Source organism: Aspergillus neoniger, assembly GCF_003184625.1.
Source record: "Aspergillus neoniger CBS 115656 unplaced genomic scaffold BO87scaffold_35, whole genome shotgun sequence".
Classification (NCBI taxonomy): Eukaryota; Fungi; Ascomycota; class Eurotiomycetes; order Eurotiales; family Aspergillaceae; genus Aspergillus; species Aspergillus neoniger.
In genome coordinates, this window is record NW_020291163.1 from 27,497 (window position 1) to 46,084 (window position 18,588).

The 18,588-nt window shown below is 49.6% G+C and overlaps 7 protein-coding genes across 7 annotated transcripts; 4 read left to right on the forward strand and 3 right to left on the reverse strand.

The window, feature by feature from the left end:
* Positions 1-129: 129 nt before the first annotated feature.
* Positions 130-1,740, reverse strand: BO87DRAFT_366598 (uncharacterized protein; the record flags this gene model as incomplete). Its single annotated transcript, XM_025621843.1, has 5 exons — positions 1,302-1,740; positions 852-1,227; positions 663-780; positions 539-606; positions 130-467 (listed from the first exon to the last, which is right to left on the reverse strand). The coding sequence occupies exons 1-5, from the start codon at positions 1,464-1,466 to the stop codon at positions 130-132; spliced, it is 1,065 nt and encodes a 354-aa protein (XP_025476031.1). The 5' UTR covers positions 1,467-1,740.
* Positions 1,741-2,518: 778 nt separating this feature from the next.
* BO87DRAFT_444771 (O-methyltransferase) lies at positions 2,519-3,934 on the forward strand (the record flags this gene model as incomplete). The annotated part of the gene is made up of 5 exons (XM_025628139.1): positions 2,519-2,697; positions 2,760-2,886; positions 2,935-3,058; positions 3,122-3,561; positions 3,621-3,934. Exons 1-5 carry the CDS (start codon positions 2,557-2,559, stop codon positions 3,932-3,934), a joined length of 1,146 nt encoding a protein of 381 aa, XP_025476032.1. The 5' UTR covers positions 2,519-2,556.
* Positions 3,935-5,138: 1,204 nt separating this feature from the next.
* Positions 5,139-6,149, forward strand: BO87DRAFT_317159 (4-hydroxybenzoate octaprenyltransferase; the record flags this gene model as incomplete). Its single annotated transcript, XM_025619758.1, has 1 exon — positions 5,139-6,149. The coding sequence occupies one exon, from the start codon at positions 5,139-5,141 to the stop codon at positions 6,147-6,149; it is 1,011 nt and encodes a 336-aa protein (XP_025476033.1).
* An 828-nt stretch (positions 6,150-6,977) lies between these two features.
* On the forward strand, positions 6,978-9,310 carry BO87DRAFT_444776 (multicopper oxidase; the record flags this gene model as incomplete). Its single annotated transcript, XM_025628140.1, has 3 exons — positions 6,978-7,059; positions 7,132-8,738; positions 8,822-9,310. 3 exons carry the CDS (start codon positions 6,978-6,980, stop codon positions 8,936-8,938), a joined length of 1,806 nt encoding a protein of 601 aa, XP_025476034.1. The 3' UTR covers positions 8,939-9,310.
* BO87DRAFT_150243 (sugar porter family MFS transporter) lies at positions 9,125-11,399 on the reverse strand. The gene is made up of 5 exons (XM_025618174.1): positions 10,774-11,399; positions 10,614-10,728; positions 10,127-10,558; positions 9,712-10,065; positions 9,125-9,639 (listed from the first exon to the last, which is right to left on the reverse strand). The coding sequence occupies exons 1-5, from the start codon at positions 11,194-11,196 to the stop codon at positions 9,236-9,238; spliced, it is 1,728 nt and encodes a 575-aa protein (XP_025476035.1). The 5' UTR covers positions 11,197-11,399; the 3' UTR covers positions 9,125-9,235.
* A 2,063-nt stretch (positions 11,400-13,462) lies between these two features.
* Positions 13,463-15,509, reverse strand: BO87DRAFT_409608 (sugar porter family MFS transporter). Its single transcript, XM_025626259.1, has 4 exons — positions 15,255-15,509; positions 14,761-15,199; positions 14,062-14,709; positions 13,463-14,006 (listed from the first exon to the last, which is right to left on the reverse strand). Exons 1-4 carry the CDS (start codon positions 15,329-15,331, stop codon positions 13,572-13,574), a joined length of 1,599 nt encoding a protein of 532 aa, XP_025476036.1. The 5' UTR covers positions 15,332-15,509; the 3' UTR covers positions 13,463-13,571.
* Positions 15,510-16,823: 1,314 nt separating this feature from the next.
* BO87DRAFT_444791 (uncharacterized protein) lies at positions 16,824-17,424 on the forward strand (the record flags this gene model as incomplete). Its single annotated transcript, XM_025628141.1, has 2 exons — positions 16,824-17,203; positions 17,254-17,424. The coding sequence occupies 2 exons, from the start codon at positions 16,824-16,826 to the stop codon at positions 17,291-17,293; spliced, it is 420 nt and encodes a 139-aa protein (XP_025476037.1). The 3' UTR covers positions 17,294-17,424.
* Positions 17,425-18,588: the final 1,164 nt, after the last annotated feature.

An 18,588-nucleotide genomic window follows, 5' to 3' on the forward strand; every position in this document is an offset into this window, starting at 1 on the left:
CTATACTATATCATATCTTACTGAAAGGAGGAAAGTGAGTACCTTACAAGCAAGGGCTCCTAGATCGAGAAGGAAATCCATAATAACAATACACTAATATCATGAATCAATTATAATATATACAAATTATCACTTAGGCCCCTCCACTATCGATATATTAACCTCCCGATAAATCCCCCCCTCAGTAAAACGCGACTGGGGCAGATGTGATCCGGTCCCCTCCACCCGAGAGTGCAGCGCTTCGGTATCCTCATCCTGACTCTGGACGGGCTGCGACGATCCCAAGGTACTGAGTTTGTAATTCTGTCGACGCTTATATCCAGAGGAGGAGTCATAGTAGCCTGTAAACTGGCTCTTGTTCTGTCCGAACAGCGTCGTGAATATAGGACGCATTGGGGGCACGCAGCCGCAGATGATGATCACGAAGAGCTCGGACCCGGACCAGACGTACAGGTTGTATGTTTGCCCTGTGAGGAGACATAGTCAGTAATCATTGCGGGAAAGAGGGGGGTTTTGGGAAGAAGGGGGGGGGCTGTACAGGTCAGGTCAGAACGCTCTTTCAATCCAGCGAGGTATTGGATTTTGACGAGGCCGAAGGCTGCAGCCCTAGAATAAAGAAGTTAGTTATGAGAACATCAGGGATAAAAAATAATAATACTAACAAAGGACCAAGCCCAAGAAGGGTACAGGTAGCAATCCGCTGCTTGAGGGTGAGACTCGTCCGCCAGATAATCGGGATGGGCAGAGCAGCAAGGACAAGATCTACCAGCACGTTCCATGCTGAATGCAGCGATATCAGTCAGATAGTCCAAAGGCAAAGATGGTCTCATGGGATATTAATGGCAACATACCTGATATGAAAATCGCAAAGTTCGCTTGTACGTTTGTGTTCCAGCAGGTATGGGGAATCCAAGGCTCCCATAGAGCGCGAGGAGGATCACACTGCACGAAGCCAAAGAGGCAGTCTAACCCGCAGAAGATGGTGGTTGAGATCATTAGGAACCATAGGAGCCATTTCATCCAGTTATCATTCGGGCCCAAGATTCGCTTGATTTGTAGAGCCACTGAGCTCTTGCCGGTCGCGAAGCCAAAAATACCCCATACTTGAGTGATCCAGTTGAACTTCACGACTAAGAGTTGTTGGTCGGTTGTTAAGTAGTACAGATGTCGACAGCCTCCTTTGTCGGCGAGGTAGGTCACAAATGCAGCTAGAGTGATGAATAGGAGCTGAAGAAGGGGAAGAGGAGATACATATTAGTATGGTTGGATGAGGGCTATAGGAGGAGGAATGGAGTGCGTACCAGTGTGAAGACCATCATATAGTCATCAGCGCCAAAGCCATTGATTAGCTTCCGACCATAAAGTCGCAATGCGACCGCCAGAATGGCGAAAGATGTCTCGGCCCAGTAAATAGCCACCAGAGCAGGGCCGCGATTCTGATCACCGCCAGCCGGTGGTGCACTCATGCTGAATGCTTTTCTTTCTGCTTCGCGACCGAGGCTGGTAGGGACGACTGATATGGGCTCGGCTGGTCATCATAGCGAAAGGAGGGGTTTTCACGCATATAAGCATGCATCCGTGAATAAGACGCCCCCACAGGCGTAGACGTGCAGCTGGAATATGCAGTCAACCTCGCCAGTTTGTGGTAGTGAGCCCGATCGACCTGGTGGCTGTATCGGACTCATGTACAATCTTGTACCTGTCTGGGGGCCAAAGTGAGGAGAAGTGCCTGCTGGGCACATGTTCAGTCTACGGGATAGCCGAAAGAATATTACCACATGTGGAGTTAGCCACCATCCACTGAGATTATCGGCAGTCAATGCGTATTGCTGACACTTCTGTACGATTTCTCACTAGTTTATTAGCAAGATGTTTGTCCTCTGCCGACAGGTACTGACCAGTTAGTTAGTGTGATTCGTTGTTCGTCATTCCCAGTGGCTGCGCTGGCCGGAGACATGCAGCTGGAACGCGAGCCGTGAACAGACTTGGTCTAAGGCTCCGCCCGTCAGAAATTAGTATGAATTTGGGGATTTGTGTAGCCGAGCGGCCAACTCAAAGGCTGCGAAGGCTCGGCGTGATTGCTCTCTGTGGGTTAGGGTCTCCACCAGCCGTCGATCAGATTATCCCGTCTGTTTTATCGTTTGCGGTGGAAAGCGGCCCTCCATGGCGGGGAGCGACTAACTCTATGTGGACCAGTGCTTCAGTATTGCAGCAGCCCCCAAATCGGCTCCACCATACAAATCAAAGCTTAGTTTACTGGAGTTAAGTCTACTAGAGAAGTCGCAGGTGGTCCCCTGGAAATCCAAACGTAGGTTGCTGGAGGCGGCATTGACATTAACCGCCCAGAGGTTCTTTCTTTGTCTTCTAGCACAAACCCAGCATCAAGGATGCCCAATGTGATGTTTGCACTTTGTGTACAGTGTGATCTTCCCTGTAGTTAAATAGTAGTAACAATCCTGCCCTACTCAGGCCTCATCTCACCCCATTGGTTCTCAAAATTCAACATCCGCCAGTGACTCGAAAACCCAGCAAACATACGAACGAGCAAAGAAAACCATGGAGGCCCTAGTGGAAGAAGTCCGAAGACAGGCCAAGGCCGGTGATGAGAAAACACGCAAGGATATCTTAGATTCACTGAGCAAGCTGTATGCTTCTATCGAATCTCCAGATGATACTGTTCAGCGCTTTACCTTCTACGTATGCACCCGCTCCTGCAGTTGGCTAAGCCAAGTATAGTTAATTGGATATTCCCTCACCAGAATATGCAACTGGCTTGTATCCGCACCGCCATCGATCTAAAGCTATTCGAGCTATTAACACAGGCCGATGGCCCCCTCACTGTGGACCAGCTGAGTGAGAGCACAGGAGCCAATCCAGTGTTCATGGGTATGTAATTCCCCAACAAGTGGAAGAGCTCGGTTCTAACCGAACAAGGCCGGTTACTGCGTTATTTGGCTTCCTATCACGCGGTCCAGGAAGTGGCCAAGGATACGTTCACTGCGTCCAACATCTCTAGAACCTTTTCCCAGCGCGGATTCCAAGCTGCTGTTGGCCATCTGTATGTAATACCCTTAACCAACTCTCACAAGGGACTTGATTTATTGACTGCCTTGTAATGCAGCTTCTGCAATGCCGGCCCGTCCATCCAAGATCTTCCGGCCTTCCTGAAAGAGAACGGATACCCCGATATTCAGGATAATGTAAAGACACCTTTCCAGAGAGTCATGAACACGGAATTACCGGCGTTTCTATGGCTGCAGGAACACCCTGAGAATTTGGCATTCTTCAATGAACACATGCAAGCCAATCGATTCGGCATGCCCACCTTCTTGGATGTCTTCCCAGCCCCCGACAAGGCCAGTGAAACAAGCGCTGACCGAGCCCTTTTCGTGGATATTGGAGGAGGGTTCGGTCAGCAAGCCATTTCCTTTCGGGAAAAGTACAGCAAACTTGAAGGTCGAGTGATTGTTCAGGATCTGGCCCCGACCACGGCCAACGCGACGCAGCATCCTGGCGTAGAGTTCATGGCTTATAACTTTTTCACTCCGCAGCCAGTCAAAGGTATGACTCTTCCAACTCTCTTGATTACCCGGTACTGTACAATATTGACAGGCGGACAGGAGCGAAATTCTACTATCTACGGAATATTCTCCACGATTGGCCAGATCACAAGTGCGTGGAGATTTTGCAGAATATTAAGGATGCTATGGCCCCAGACTCTTATATCCTGATTGATGACATGGTCCTGCCCAATGTTGGCGTTCACTGGCAGCAGGCACAATTAGACATGCTCATGATGGCGGCTTTGGGTGCTCGGGAGCGAACTCAGGAACAGTGGAATCAGCTGTTACAGAGCGCAGGGCTAAAGATTAACAAGGTGCACACGTATACAGAGAGCTTGCAGGATAGCATTATCGAAGCCGTTGCTGCATAACGCAGAGCTTATTGCTGGTGCACGTGCTTCTAGTTAGCTCAATTGAAGATTAAATTTTCTCCATGTTGCTAGTGTATTGGCCTATGTCAAATCGGAGATAGGGCTCCTTTCTATTAGTTCGGTGGGGGCTAAAGCCGCTCTCTGATATGCGGAGGCCTGGAGATAGATTCGCCCCTAATTCGATGGAAGCAGAATTCATTTCCGAGATTGAGCAGCTAATCCAATTGATTACGTCTTGTTACGCTGCTGTATTGTGTGGCAGAACCGCTAGATCGATTCTCGATCATATTCCTGCTTCAAGTACTACGTAGTGCAGCATTTTCTGCTCTCCCGTTTTCACATTCTTTTCTTTCTCTACGTCAGAAATTTCTTCTCACGTCAGATTGTGACTGCTCCAGCATAGCGCTTGACTGCAGCTGCAAACACTTGGTGCAGTGGAGTACCAGTACCAGTAGTAGTGTGTCTAGACAAGTGATAAGTGGAGACCTGCCAAAACATGCTTAAATACTTATCCGCTGATGCATTTGATCCCGGATCTCGAAATCAAATGCTATGAAATCTACTAACAATTGAATTTACAGCCTCATCTGTATCAACTATCAAGACACTCTTTTGTATGCAGCAAACAAATTCCGCAAATAGTCAAAGATCGACGGTCCGAATAACTGGCAGAACGCCTTATCAAGCACATCACTTACTGCATTCGGACTACAGCACGGCTCCCTCACAGTGAACCGCTAAACCAGTGCTGGCTCGCTTGCTTTACTGCCCCATTTCTCGGACCCCAACCTAATCGAAGAGGGAGGGGCACCGTGAGCACAGCCCGCAGTCTTCACTCGTCCAGTTTTCTGCATTTGCCATGGCTCGAGTCTGCCTGTCTCCAGATGGTGAGTATAGCTTGGGAACGACGACTTGGCAGAATAATCTCTCAGCCCATGTGTATCTACCTGTTCTCGGATCAATATCTGTATCTAGAACAATGTGTGTGTGCAATATATGGTGGAATCGAAGATATATAAGACACATTCCTCCCATATCAATGAACCAGAGCAATCCATTATCAATCATCCTTCATCCTTCCAAATCCACTGTCGGTTCCTCCAAGTTTAGACATACACTTCTCAACACTGAACTCACAGTGTCTACCCTATCATAGCCTCCCTAATCCATCCTTCAACCATCCTTCCCCCCTGGCTCCAACACAATGGAAGAGACCCTTACCCAGCGCCAAACCGTGCACAAAGTGGCCATAACCGCCCGTCACGAGGAGGTCAAAGCCCCGGCCACAAACGAGATGCCAATCCAAGGCGTAGCCAAACTGGTCCCATCATCCTGGGTGCCCTACGTCCAATTAATGCGGCTTGACCGTCCGGGCTTCCTCGGCTTCTTCATGCCCACTCTAATGGGCCTCTCTGCGGGCGCCACACTAGCCTCTCCACCCATCACAGCCCCTGAGTTCCTCAAATCATTCATTTTCTTCTGGATCGTCACCAATTTCATCCGCGGGGCCGCCTGCACCTGGAACGACAATGTCGACCAAGACTTCGACCGCAAAGTACCCCGAACCCGCTGTCGACCCATTGCCCGCGGAGCCGTCTCCACCACGCAAGGCCACATCTTCACCCTAGCTCAAGTCGCCATCACCGCCTGGATCCTGAGCCACCTCCCCGCCCAATGTCACGCATACAGTCTCGCCATGGGCGTGCTGCACGCTATCTACCCCCTCTGTAAACGCTTCATGGACTTCACTCCCGTTTTCCTGGGCCTGCCCTTCTCAGTGACTATGATCCTCCCCGCTGTCGGAATGGGCGTGGACCCGTTCTCCGCTCCGGCGGCTTGCTTGTTCGTGGTTGAGTTCGTCTGGACGATTATTTATGAGACCATCTACGCGCATCAGGATGTGCAGCACGATGTTCAGGCGGGTGTTAAGTCCATGGCGGTTAGGTATAGACATTCTACGAAGATTATTGCCTCTGTGCTTGGTGTCGTTATGGTTGGGTTCATGGTTGCGGTGGGTGTTACTGCGGGCTTGTCCGGGGTTTACTTCCTCGTGGGTTGTGGTGGCACCGCGCTTTCGTTGGCCGTGATGATTTATTCGGTCGATTTGACCAAGCCGGCTAGTTGTTTGTATTGGTTCCGTATGGGGTTCTTTATTGTTGGAGGGAGTAAGTCGGCTGGGTTTTTGGCTCAGTATTTGGTGGATCTTTTGGCGTAGGTTGGAGAAGTTTTTAATGGGGGGTGGATGAGAGTGGTGTGTGGGGGAGAGTCGTGATACAGAGTAGATAAACTAGAAGAGAGATAGTTATGTTCGAAGATTTACTTCTTCACATATAGCTTATGAATTACTCAGGTTGAATGATTACTTATGAATGCAAATCATCAAAAAGTATGTGGCGGATGATAAAGTGTCCAGTCATTAATCGTTGCAACATGTCGCATCAACATTCTCAGCAAGCAATTAGGTAGGGTAAGTCTCTAGATACCTCTAGATGCTAAGCAGTAGTAAGCAGTAGTATTGTGGGGGCCAAACAAAGAAGCCATATCTACATTGACATAACTCCAGATCTTCTAAATCTTTATCCGTAAGTGGGTCGCTTATTGGGGGCCGTCGCTAAATGTGCATCAAACATGATCCTGTTCAACTCGAATCTGGGGGTCGAGCTGGCCCTCATAGTCATGGATTATCGTTGCTCTACAGAGCTGCACCACGTTGCTGATGCAGATCCGTAGAGTTCTGGAAACATCCCTATTTGGTGTCATGGCCTGGATTCGTGAACTAAGTATTTGAAGGTAGTACTATAGATGATCCCAACAAGCATGCTAGAAACGTAGGAAAACGTGGCTAGCCATCTACAAGCCCCCTGTTCCCACTCAGATCAATCGTTCACCTCAAATCGGGCGTAAAGTTTGATCCTTCACAAGTCTAAATTTATATCTAACTCGCAGGATCCGTGTTTATTTAGGAGTAAAACATATTTATATCCAAGCTGCGACCCATCTAGAAATCATGCTACGACCTCAGTAAACAACGGAATAGCGTAATATGATGGTCTATTGGCAGTCTTGGTTCCTCCTTTTGGGGACGGTTGTCTCCTTCAACCCCTTTGAGTCACATCTCCCTGACGGTATTATTCATAATGCCCCTTTTCTTTCCTTCAACCCTGTAGTGCTCTCTCGGCTAACTAATATCTTTATAGGTCTCTCTCCTTACGGCCTCTTGCCAACATCCCCTCTTGGCCCTTTCTTGCACTCTATTGACAACAACCAAAATCAGCATTCCAACCTCGAACACCCCCCATGGAAGGATATCTCATCCTCAGGAGGCCCCCCTGACACAGGTGTTACACGCCACTACAACTTTACCATCACACGGGACATCACCGCCCCAGATGGCTACCAGAAGAGCGGCATCCTCATCAACGGGCAATTCCCTGGCCCACTAATCGAAGCCAACTGGGGCGACATGATCTCCGTCACAGTCAACAACATGATCACAACCGACACCGCAGAAGGCTTGACCCTGCACTGGCATGGACTCACACAAGCCAAGACTCCCTGGGAAGACGGAGTTCCCGGCATCACCCAGTGCCCCATCGCCCCCGGAGGAAGCTTCACATACACCTTCCAAGCCGACCAGTACGGCACTAGCTGGTACCATTCCCACTACAGCGCCCAATACACCGATGGCGCATACGGGCCCATGATCATCCACGGCCCTGTCCAGCCCGAAGCCACCTACGACTACGACCTAGGGCCCGTCATCATCTCCGACTACAGCCACCTGAGCTACTTCGAAGTCCTAGAAAGCATCTTCTCCATCCCCCCGGTCTTCCCCAACGTCGACAATAACCTGATCAACGGCCGCGGCGCCTACAACTGCAACAGCAGCTCCACTACCACCTGCAGCCCCAGCTCCAGCCTATCCCGCTTCAACTTCTCATCCGGCAAAACCCATCGTCTCCGACTAATGAACACCGGCTCCAACGCGAACCAGAAGTTCACCATCGACAACCATACCTTGACCGTGATCGCCAACGACTTCGTCCCCGTACAGCCCTACACCACCGACGTCGTCACCCTCGGTGTCGGCCAGCGCACAGACGTAATAGTAACAGCCACGGGCAATCCAACAGACTCATACTGGATGCGCGCCTCCATCGACATGACCTGCCTCAACGCCACAGCCAGCATCCCCACCGTCAAAGCCGCCATCTACTACGAACACGCCGACACAGCAACCTGGCCAACCACCACCACAACAACAACCTGGGAAAGCAACAACTGCGCCAACGACCCCCTCAACCTCACAGTCCCTTACTACCCCCAAACACCCCCATCCACACCCGCCACCACCCAAACCATCGAAATCACCCTCGCCCAAAACACCACCGGCCACACTTTATTCTACGTCAACAACTCCACCTTCCGCTCAGACTACAACACCCCGCTCCTCCTCCTAGGCCATGCCGGCAACTTCTCAGACCCAGATCCAGACCTAAACGTCTACAACTTCGGCTCTAACTCCTCCGTTCGTCTCATCATCTACAATCTCTTCTCCATGCAGCACCCGCTGCACCTCCACGGCCATAACTACTGGGTGCTAGCCCAGGGAAGAGGGACCTGGGACGGAGTCGTCACTAGTCCTATGAATCCTCAACGTCGCGATACACAGATCGTCCAGCCGGGTACGGAGGATAGCCCCGCGTACGTGGTGCTTGAATGGCAGGCGAATAACCCCGGTGTTTGGCCGCTTCATTGTCATATGTCGTGGCATGTTAGTGTCGGGTTGCTTTTGAATGTGGTTGTAAGTTTTCTTCGTTCATTTTTTTTCTTACTTATGCTCTGTTGTGGAATGGATTGCTAATGGGGATATCTTCTGTGGTAAAGGCACGACCGGACGACATTGAAAGGCTTGCTATTCCGGAGTCTATGGCGCAGACGTGTCGGGATTGGACGGCTTTCAGTAGTCGGAGTTTCGTGGATGAGATTGATTCGGGAGTGTGATTTAGTACTTGTATATTTTGTATCATACATTTCGTACACTTCCTCAGAAATGGGAATCATAAGACTTCAGTGTTAGTATTATACTTCACCGGATGATAGCCCGAAACAAGTAGAGAGTATTTGCATATAAGCAATTACTATTACCAAACTAGCTACATACTGCAATTCCAGTGTTATCAGTCACTAATTCACCCAACACATTAAACACATTACCACAAACAAACAACTTCAAACCCACCACCTTTTCACACCCCACCCACCCTATCACCACACTGTCCCCCAAACCAACTCAGCCATCTACGACATCTCCACAACCTCGCCCGTAATCTCACCCTTCTCCTTCTCCACCACCAAATCGCCAACCTCCTTAACACCCGACAATCCCAAACTATCATAGATTCTCTCCATGCGCTGACGATCCGCCTCGGCAATACTATCCATACCACCACCGAAGAAGATATCCAGTTCCTCGAGGGTCTTATCCTTCGTCTCAGGGGCAAACTTCCAGATGAAAAGACCACCCAACGCACTGAAAATGGCGAAGAAGATATAAGTACCGTACTTCATGGATTTCAGCATGTCCTTAGTGGTCAGACCGATGACGAAGTTGAACATCCAGTTGGTCGAGGCGACGATGGACACACCGCGGGAGCGGGTACTGTTGGGGAAGATTTCCTGGGCAAGAACCCATGTGACGGGACCTGTATTTTTCATGAGTGGTTAGTATTGGTTATGAGGGAGGCAGTGGAGGGGAGTGGTTGGTATGTGCGTACCCCAAGAGTAGGCGAAGTTGACGGCAAACAGCCAGATGAACGCAATGGCTACCCATCCCTGGGCTTTATCCAGACCCTCGTTCTTGTTCCAGTTATCTTCGTACAGGCCCTCCACGATGGCGACCACAATGTGACAGCAGAACATGCCAATGGCTCCGGCGATCAGGAAGGTCTTACGACCAAACTTGTCGAGCAGGAGCACTGCAGGCAGGGTGAAGATAATCTGGAGAATACCGGTGACACCGGTGGCCAGGAGGGTCTGTTTGGTGGAGGAGAAACCGAACGATGAGAAGATCTGAGGGGCGTAGTAGAGGACAGCGTTGATACCGGTGAATTGTTGGAAGATCATGGCTCCTGTTTACAAATACTATTGTTAGATATGTCATTGAGGATGAAGACGGGTGGAATAACATACCGCATCCCAGAACAAGACGCTTGAACATGTTGGGAGCAAAAAGCATCTTCCAGGGGGCAAGCTTGCCACCCTGACGGATCGCTTCGGCTTCAGATTCCTCATCAAAGAGAACAGCAGCTTTGATTTCGAGAATTTCGGCGCGCAGAAGGGGGTCGTTTGGTGGCAGTCTTCTGAGCTTGGAGAGGGCGGCGGTCGCTTCTTCCTCGCGGTGCTTGGACATCAGCCAGCGAGGGGAGAAGGGGAAGAAGAACATTCCGAAGAACAGAATCCAGGCAAACAGAATCTGCAGGGCGAGGGGCAGGCGCCACGCGATGGTCTTCTGTCCCAAGCATGTGTGTCCGTGGTTCTGTGCAGCATTGTAGGTGCCATCGGCGAGGTAGGGGTTGGAGATGCCTTCGGGATTGCAGGTAGTGCCGCCGACGTATTGCATTCCTGATGCAGGGTTAGAAAGAGAGTATTATGCATAGACAGCGAAGGTAATGTGTACCATAATCCAGCCAAAAAGCGATCGAAGTACCGATGGTAATGGACAATTGTTGCAGGGAGACCAAGGAGCCTCTCAGCTCTGGAGGCGCAATTTCGGCTTGATAAAGTGGAATAACCTACACCGATTAGCACAAGAAAAGAAGAATAAGAAAATCGCTTACCTGACTGAACATGCCAATACCGATACCACCGACGATACGACCAGCAAAGAAGTACGACGGCTTCTGAGCGCCGGCTTGAAGACTAGAGCCCAGAGTGAAGATCACCACAGCAACCATCATTGAGTACTTGCGCGAAATGCGATCCGCAAGGTAACCATTGAACAGCGCACCAGCCCAAGCACCCAACTCCAAAGAAGCAACCAGCCATCCCTGGATGGTTGAGCCCATGAAGTACGGGAAATGGTTCTCGAAATTTTCCATGACCAGGACGGGACTCATGACACCCTGATCATATCCGTACATGATACAACCAAGGGAGGCGAACGCACATGTCGCAAAGACATAGGGATTTTTGAGCATGCCCATCAAGCCATGAGGCTTCTCGGCGTTGGTACGACCAACGACAGATTGACTGACCACCATCGTGACAAGCCTTCACCTCAAGTGCCAAGAATATGCTTCAAAGGCAAAATCGTGCAAAGAAGCGGGAGAAAAGTCAAGTCAAGCCTCGCCAAGCGACGCAGCAACACGAGGGACGCCGTGTATTATAAGCACGCCGTCTCGCCACGAACCTCAGCATCGGCGCAAAGCATTTTTGTGGCGTCTGGTTAGGGCTCGGTTACGAATTGAGGCCCAACAGCCAAGGAGCCATACCGGGCAATTGTCGGGATAGGATTCTGGCTCGCTCGTAGCGTTCATCCACTGGCGAGGGTCGGAGTGATGGTCCTGGTTCTCAATTTCCCAGCGAATGAGCCAGTCGAGGCCGCTGGAAAACGCCACCAAAAAAAATCCCGGCTAGTCTTTAGCCGCCTGTGACACACCCTCACCCCATGGGCGACCTCGACCCGGGGTATTACCCCAGAAATAGTAGACAGGGGCCGTTAGCTTCGCTGCTAGGGGCCCATTTGACCAAGGAGACGCATTCGAAAGTTGTAAGCAGCACGTGGCTTACTGGAGGAGAACAAGGACCCCGCTTCCAAAGAACGAGAGTACAACATAAGGCATACGCATGTCAGAAAAGGGTCCTACTGCAACCCCAAATGTCACGTTACGTTGCCCTATGGGGGATTGGTTGGGGATCTGGGGAAATCTGGGAACAAACAACGGCATGGCGAAAAGAAGAGGAACCGGCCAGATCCACGTGGCGGCGTCACCTCTCACGTGCATGAGCTTAGCGTGGTTGTCAACGTGTCTCTCCGTGATTTCGGAGTTATGAACACGATTCCTGCTCCAGATCTCGCAATCGAGGTGAAAAGAAGCGAGCAATGTGTCCAATCAACATATCGCATAGCCGGGCACGGGCCGTGTGGGCGAGTCTGGGCCCTCATCGGCTGTCGGCCGTCGGCAGCGGCCGAACTCTAACAAATTGCCCGGCTCTTGATGCGGCACCACTTCGGGACGGTCTTTCAGAAAAAGTTGACTCTGCAAATGACCCTTGACCGGGGTAATGTCCTGGTTTGACGCCGATTAGGCCCCCCAGACGCCACTGCAGGCACATGATCGTAAGATGAGGTGATCAAAAGCCTTTCAAGATGGCAAAGTGGGGGAAAATATGAGTCTGCTGATGAAAAGTAAAGATGAGAATAATAAATGGAACGTAAACAATACTCAAAGTGTTGCTCACAGGGAAAGGACTTAGCCGTAAATCGGTACATTTATCCTTAGGGAATGGTATAGCCTTCCGATCGTCAGCTGCCAAGTAGAACCCCCTCTGCTGCGACCTCCAATGGTTTTTGTGCCACGGCTTCTCCTGCATCTTGACGAACCGTCATCGACAAAATCGATTTGCATCCACGAGGTGAATGATCTTCCGATCAGTCTAGGAAATATCAAACCTTAACCCTTCGTTTGTAGCAACCCGTGGGGCTGCAATAATTGCGTGGCGTCTGGTCAGACTGATCATCTCGCTTGGGCAGGTCTTTTGACATATGCGCTATCGGGCTACGCCCCGGCTCTTGATGATTTGAGGTTTGCTGGTCTAGAGTGTATATCGTTCTGGCATGAACACAGTCCGATCAAAACTGATAACTCTCAATTGTTGTCAAACAATCCTTGACGCTGCTGTATCTTTCGAGTGTCTTGGATGGCCTACTGAGACACAATTGTCAGAAAATTTAGCTCAATAGTGATTCTATAAAGGGTAAGAAGTTATTGAAACCAGCTGTTGTATCACAAAGTATCACAAAGAGACTTGGAGACAGACGGACTTGGACCCATAGCTCCAACAAATGCTAAGAGAAATCGGAACGTCCCCATTGTCCATTCACGTTTGCGCCGACGACATGGAGCAAAACTTGATTTTGACCGAGATTGACAGTCTTATGAGATGATCTTAGGTGAGAGTAAGACAAAATTGTGCCGGAGTAGGAGGGGAAGTGGACGGCAAAGACTGAGTTGGACAGTCAATCGCTAAAGAGGTGGAATCGACCACGTGAGAATCACACCGAGCCTCCTGTCTCTACTTTTGTTTTATTTTCGGACGGTTAATGGCTACAGTACGTGAAGTAAGTATGGAGTGGTTCTGGACGGTTCTTGACCCTCCTAAGTATGATTGAAGATCTCTCCACCTTGTGTAACAACCCCATGGTTTGTCGTATCTTGAGAGAAATGTAACAAAACGATAAGACCCATTATATCCTAGCAATTATGAAAGTGGCTCGAGATGTATAACTCTAACAACGTCTTGTATGTTCCCACTATCAATAGACTATATGCCTGTAACACGTTCCATCACTGCTTCTGACGAATCCTCCACTAACCATTATACGCTATAGTCCGATAATTATATGTAATTAGTTTTACGACCGCCGCTTAAAGTTCAGGCCATAAGTATCATGCACAGCAACGACCTCTAGTTGCTTGTCAGCCCCAGGTGCCACAGCAATCTCTGAAGGTCTATCAGGGTCGATTTCACCTTTCTCGCTTGCCTCCAGACCATCAGCGGACTTTTCGACCACGTCCCATTCTGTTCCTGCGGCGACCTCCAGGTTCTGACCACGGGTTTCTCGCACAAAGGCGAAGCAGAAGAGCGCAGCGGTGATGTCGAAAGCCATGAACAACAGGAAGGTGTTTGCACCGATGTTATCAATCATGTAGGGACTGGCAAAAGAGAAACAGAATGATGTTGCCCAGTGAGCCAACATACTGCATGCTAGTCCCAGGGCTCGAATACGCGTGGGAAAGATTTCCGGCACATATGCCCAAGGGACTGGACCCCATGAACAGTTGTACACCTAGTAGGAAACGTTAATCAGGCACTAAGACATGTAATGTAAGAAGGTTTCCTACCATGATATCCAAGTAGAGCATGGCCACCGTGGCTCGGCCGGCAGAGGTGACCGACGTACTCGACTCGGTCGGGATACACTTGACAATCAAAGCGGTAATCAACATACACACTGCCATGAAGGCTGATCCGCCCGTAAGCAACATCCGACGACCGAATCGCTCTGCGAGGAAGAGGATGAAGAACGTGCAAGCGATGAATTTCACAGCACCGAAGAGACCAGTGAGCAGAAGATCGCGATTACCTCCGCTTCCGACAAGAAGCTTGAAGTATTCTGGCGCGAAGACAGCGAGGGCACTGCTTCCCGTTGCATTTTGGAACACGAAAAGCATAGGCCCGACGCAGAAACGCAGGCGATTAGCCGGTTCCCACAGCTCACGAAGAGAAAAGTTCTCTTTTGCTGCCTTTTCTGCCTTCAAACCCAGTTGTGTTTCCTTGAATTCTTCGATGGTCTTCTCTCCTTCGTCGCCACGAATCCAGGTCAAGGATTTCCAAGCTTCGTCGGTTCTGTTTTGGCTCAGCAGCCAACGTACGGACTCGGGCAGTGTACACGCTCCGATAACCATGATTCCTCCCGAGACCAGCTGAAGACCCACGGGGATTTGCCATTCGCGCGATGTTTTCGAAATGCTTGCACTCGCTGCGACACCCTATGTGTTTGTCAGCCAATGGCCAGGCACAATGTCTGTTAGTACACGTACGTAGTCTATCCAGTAAGCCGCTAGGATACCCCATGTGTATAGCCATTGGTAGAAGGAACCACATCGCCCCCTGATTTCCTTCGGCGTCATCTCGGCGGAGTACATAGGGACGACAACACTTTGGCCTCCCATACCAATACCAGCGATGATGCGGGCTGCGTACCATGCGCCAAGCGAGTGGGTGTTAATGACCTGGATAATAACCCCAATGCAGAAGACGGCAGTTGAGCCGATGATGACCCATTTGCGCCCGAACTTATCGGTGAGATAATAGGCAAAGAGAGATGCGACGAAGGAACCGAGCTGCTCCAGACCGACCGTTAAGGAAGAGACCTTAGACTCCTGGCCGCTAGTATAACGAAAGTCATCCTCGAAGGTCTTGTAGCTCAAAATTCCTCCCGCGATACCGGAGTCATAACCTGCCAAGAACGAGGAGACGCTGAAAGGGGTTCGAGGTTAGCGATCATATGGAAAAGGACACTGGCATCTCTCACAATATGATTGCGGCCAAGTGATAGGCCCTCAGCGTCCCTAGTGTGGAGTTGAGCTTGGGAAATTCCAAAAGCGCCATGATAACGGTGCTGTTGGCTTATTTGTGGATGGATGGAAAAGTAAAACTCCAGAATAGCTGAGGGCGACTAGAGACAGGCTCAGCACAAGATATAAATGATCTTTTCCATCGGGGCTCCATGACCTCCCATGGCGCTTCGCTGAGCGGCCAGGATATGCTGGTGGTGACATGCTATTAGCGTCAATTGCGTGCTGAGTGCCCTGTGAGTGCGCAATTTCGCTGGATATATACTGGCAGAAATATTTTTTATATCAGCCCATGCTATTCATATGATTGCCAACAACCAACTAGACAGGGAGAAGCTTGCTGGTTCGACGGTCCCAAATTGTTATCGTAGGCGAGAGCCGACGCACGGACATTGCTCTAGCGATACATCACCACAGCTCAGTGGACTTTGATGAAGCTTGGTGGTGACGCCTTCGTGCTGATGGATGAGGTGATGGCTATGGAGTATTAGTGGCTATCTGATTCCCGTTGGGCCGTCTGATTCGACGAAGTTGACGCGCGTCGCGACAAGAAATCATTGGAAGTGTTATGTAGTGCGTCCAATTGCCCCACCGATTAAAACAAGAGTCATAAGGCAGAGAGTTTAGCAGTTGATCACAGAGATGAGATAGACCTTCATATCCACCTCAATAATATCAGTTTGAACCTTAATTGCTTATCCAGCTTGCAATATTTAGAGTTAGTGGGGCTTTCTAAGAACCCCAATATGAGCTATCCTTGAGCTTAACCCAGACAGCGACCACTGGAGCAGGAGTTTCATTGGATCACAAGCAAGCTAGTTTAATTGAGGATGTTACCTATATTCCATCATCTAGATTATAAGTGTACTACTTTCTTGTAGCTGGGCTCATTGCCACCTTGCTGCCACCTCGTCAGTGCGTGCTTTCATGTACATGCCCCTCGGGCCCTACCTCGGAGGACCAGTATCTCCGAGCGTTAGTGCATTTTATCTGAACCGAACTGTGAGTCCTTACACTTAGGGCTTTAATAGATAGCATGTGGCTTGGTACTTGAGGTTGCCTGAACCCCTAGTTGCTGGCTTACCTTTCTTGACAATCGTTGCACGCTTTCAGTCACACAGTCAAACTCGAGGTATTACAGTCACTCTTCCCTCGTTTTCGTGTCGTAACCTAACCAACCTCTTATAAACCAACACGGGCCCTGGGCCTGGATCTATGATGGCTGCCACATGTCTTCACCGAGGGACCTTCCTTCGTGAATCTCAAGATACGCAGACATCTGCATTCATAAGCTTGCAATTATGGGAATGTCTATCATATTCTCGGCAAGCGGTGTTACCGGCCCGAGGAATAATTACATTGAATTCGGATTCTGGAAGGAGTGACTGCTTGGAGGTGGAAGCATAAATTCAGTTTCCTCTTCCAACCTTACCTCATCCAAATCCTCGCTTCTTCTGGCTTCTTTATTTGCTCAGACGCGTGTCGCTTCTTACTATCCGCTTAATATCGTGTTTCAGAAACTAAAGATGGCCGATGATCTTTTTGATGTCTCTCAGTGGCAGTTCAGTACAACGTGGCTATATCTTCCGTGTACAGAAGAATACTGGAACAGACCCGACCAGTTTCAAAGAGCTATTAACGACATTGATACCTTGACCTACGCGATCTACAACTACAATCCCGCCATCCCCCCTACTATGCGTGGTGTTTTGCTTGCGGTTTATCACCCGCTGGATTATGATACAACTTCTATCCTGGCCATTGCACGCGGCGATCTGGTCAACTATCAAATTGCCGCCGCTGGACAACCCGAGTTAATGGGACCCAGCCAGTCGACCATATGTCTCCCGCTTAACGAATCGACCATATATCTCTCGCTCAACGAGAACAACTACATGAACATTAGGTTTATACAGCGCTTGAGTAAAGTTCACCCTTGGCTGATTTTGTTTACAGCGAAGACGCGAGTATGAACACAGAGTTCCAGTGGACTTAGTTTATCTGGATGTCCTCAGCCTTAAGCCTTATCCCTTTCTAGTAGATACTTGATCGCGTGGATAGGTCTGGGCCTCTTAGTTATTACGTTAGCCTGATAATGCTGGGTTATGGGCTAAGAATGATCTCGACGAACAAGGTGAGTGAACCTCACTTCCTCTTAGTCCGCATTGTCTTCAACGCTCTAACAAAGTCCTCATGCAGTAGTATCTATTTATTATTTATTAAGAGAAGTTACTCTCGTCGTCTCCTGCTGTTTTTAGCTACATAAAAATGGCAAGGATTCTTGGTTTAATTTCTCGCTATGACGCTACTCAAAAGGGGTCCGAAATAATTCTTCAGTCTGATAATAACGGGCCTTGAGCTGAGCATGACTTAGAAGATAATCGTGGACCTCACTCTATCTCGTTACGATCATTTGATCCTCAGATCTTGTAAAGGCTTATACGATTATGCCTATCGAACTATGAACCCTGATTCCGTCTTTCCCTGCCGTTTTGGTTACAAACCGCAGGTATCTTAGCGTGGACTCTTGAGGAATATATTTCACTCCTCTAAAATCAGAAAGTTGGACCTTCTTACAATGAAACGCATGTTTACCAGCAATATTAATCGCAGTAATAGCATTGCGAGAGAATATAGGTTATCTAAGACGCTATCTCGGCGACATTAGATCGAATGGTGTATGTCGCTCACCACGCCGACGCTGCGCCTTACGCCGCCAATATCACCCAGTTAATTGATTATACGGAGACAATTCATACCCCATGTGGCACTGACGCCTGCGTCGCTCAGGAAGTCTAGGTGCAGCCAGTTTATAAATCCGGGACCGAAGTACTCAAGAAGGGATTGGTCCAGTGTAAGGGTGCTAGGCTCCTCCTGGCCGATAATCTGCATCACCGCGACGTACTGTTGAAGCTACGTGCTGGCGTCATCTATGTCGACTCAATTTGACCAGTCGATAACGGCCAGTATCCGACTTTTTCTGGGCTAGGCCCTCATGAAGTAGATTTAGCTAACAACATGTCGACATCTTCGAAGGGCGATACAATAATGCGCTCTCAACTTCATCTTGTCTGCTTCGCAGTCATTGGAGGCTGTGCTGTCTAGCCCCGCTCATACTTACTGTCTATGTAGCTCATCGTGGGCTGTTTACCCGGATGTTTGCTCATGGTTGAGATCCGAACCGTGGCTGACCCCAGTCTGTGACTCAACATGCAGACGTAGCGATGAGTCTTCGACAACATGGCGCTTCTAAGTTCTTGAGCCCCTTTTCTCTTTGTTCTCTTCCAAGCC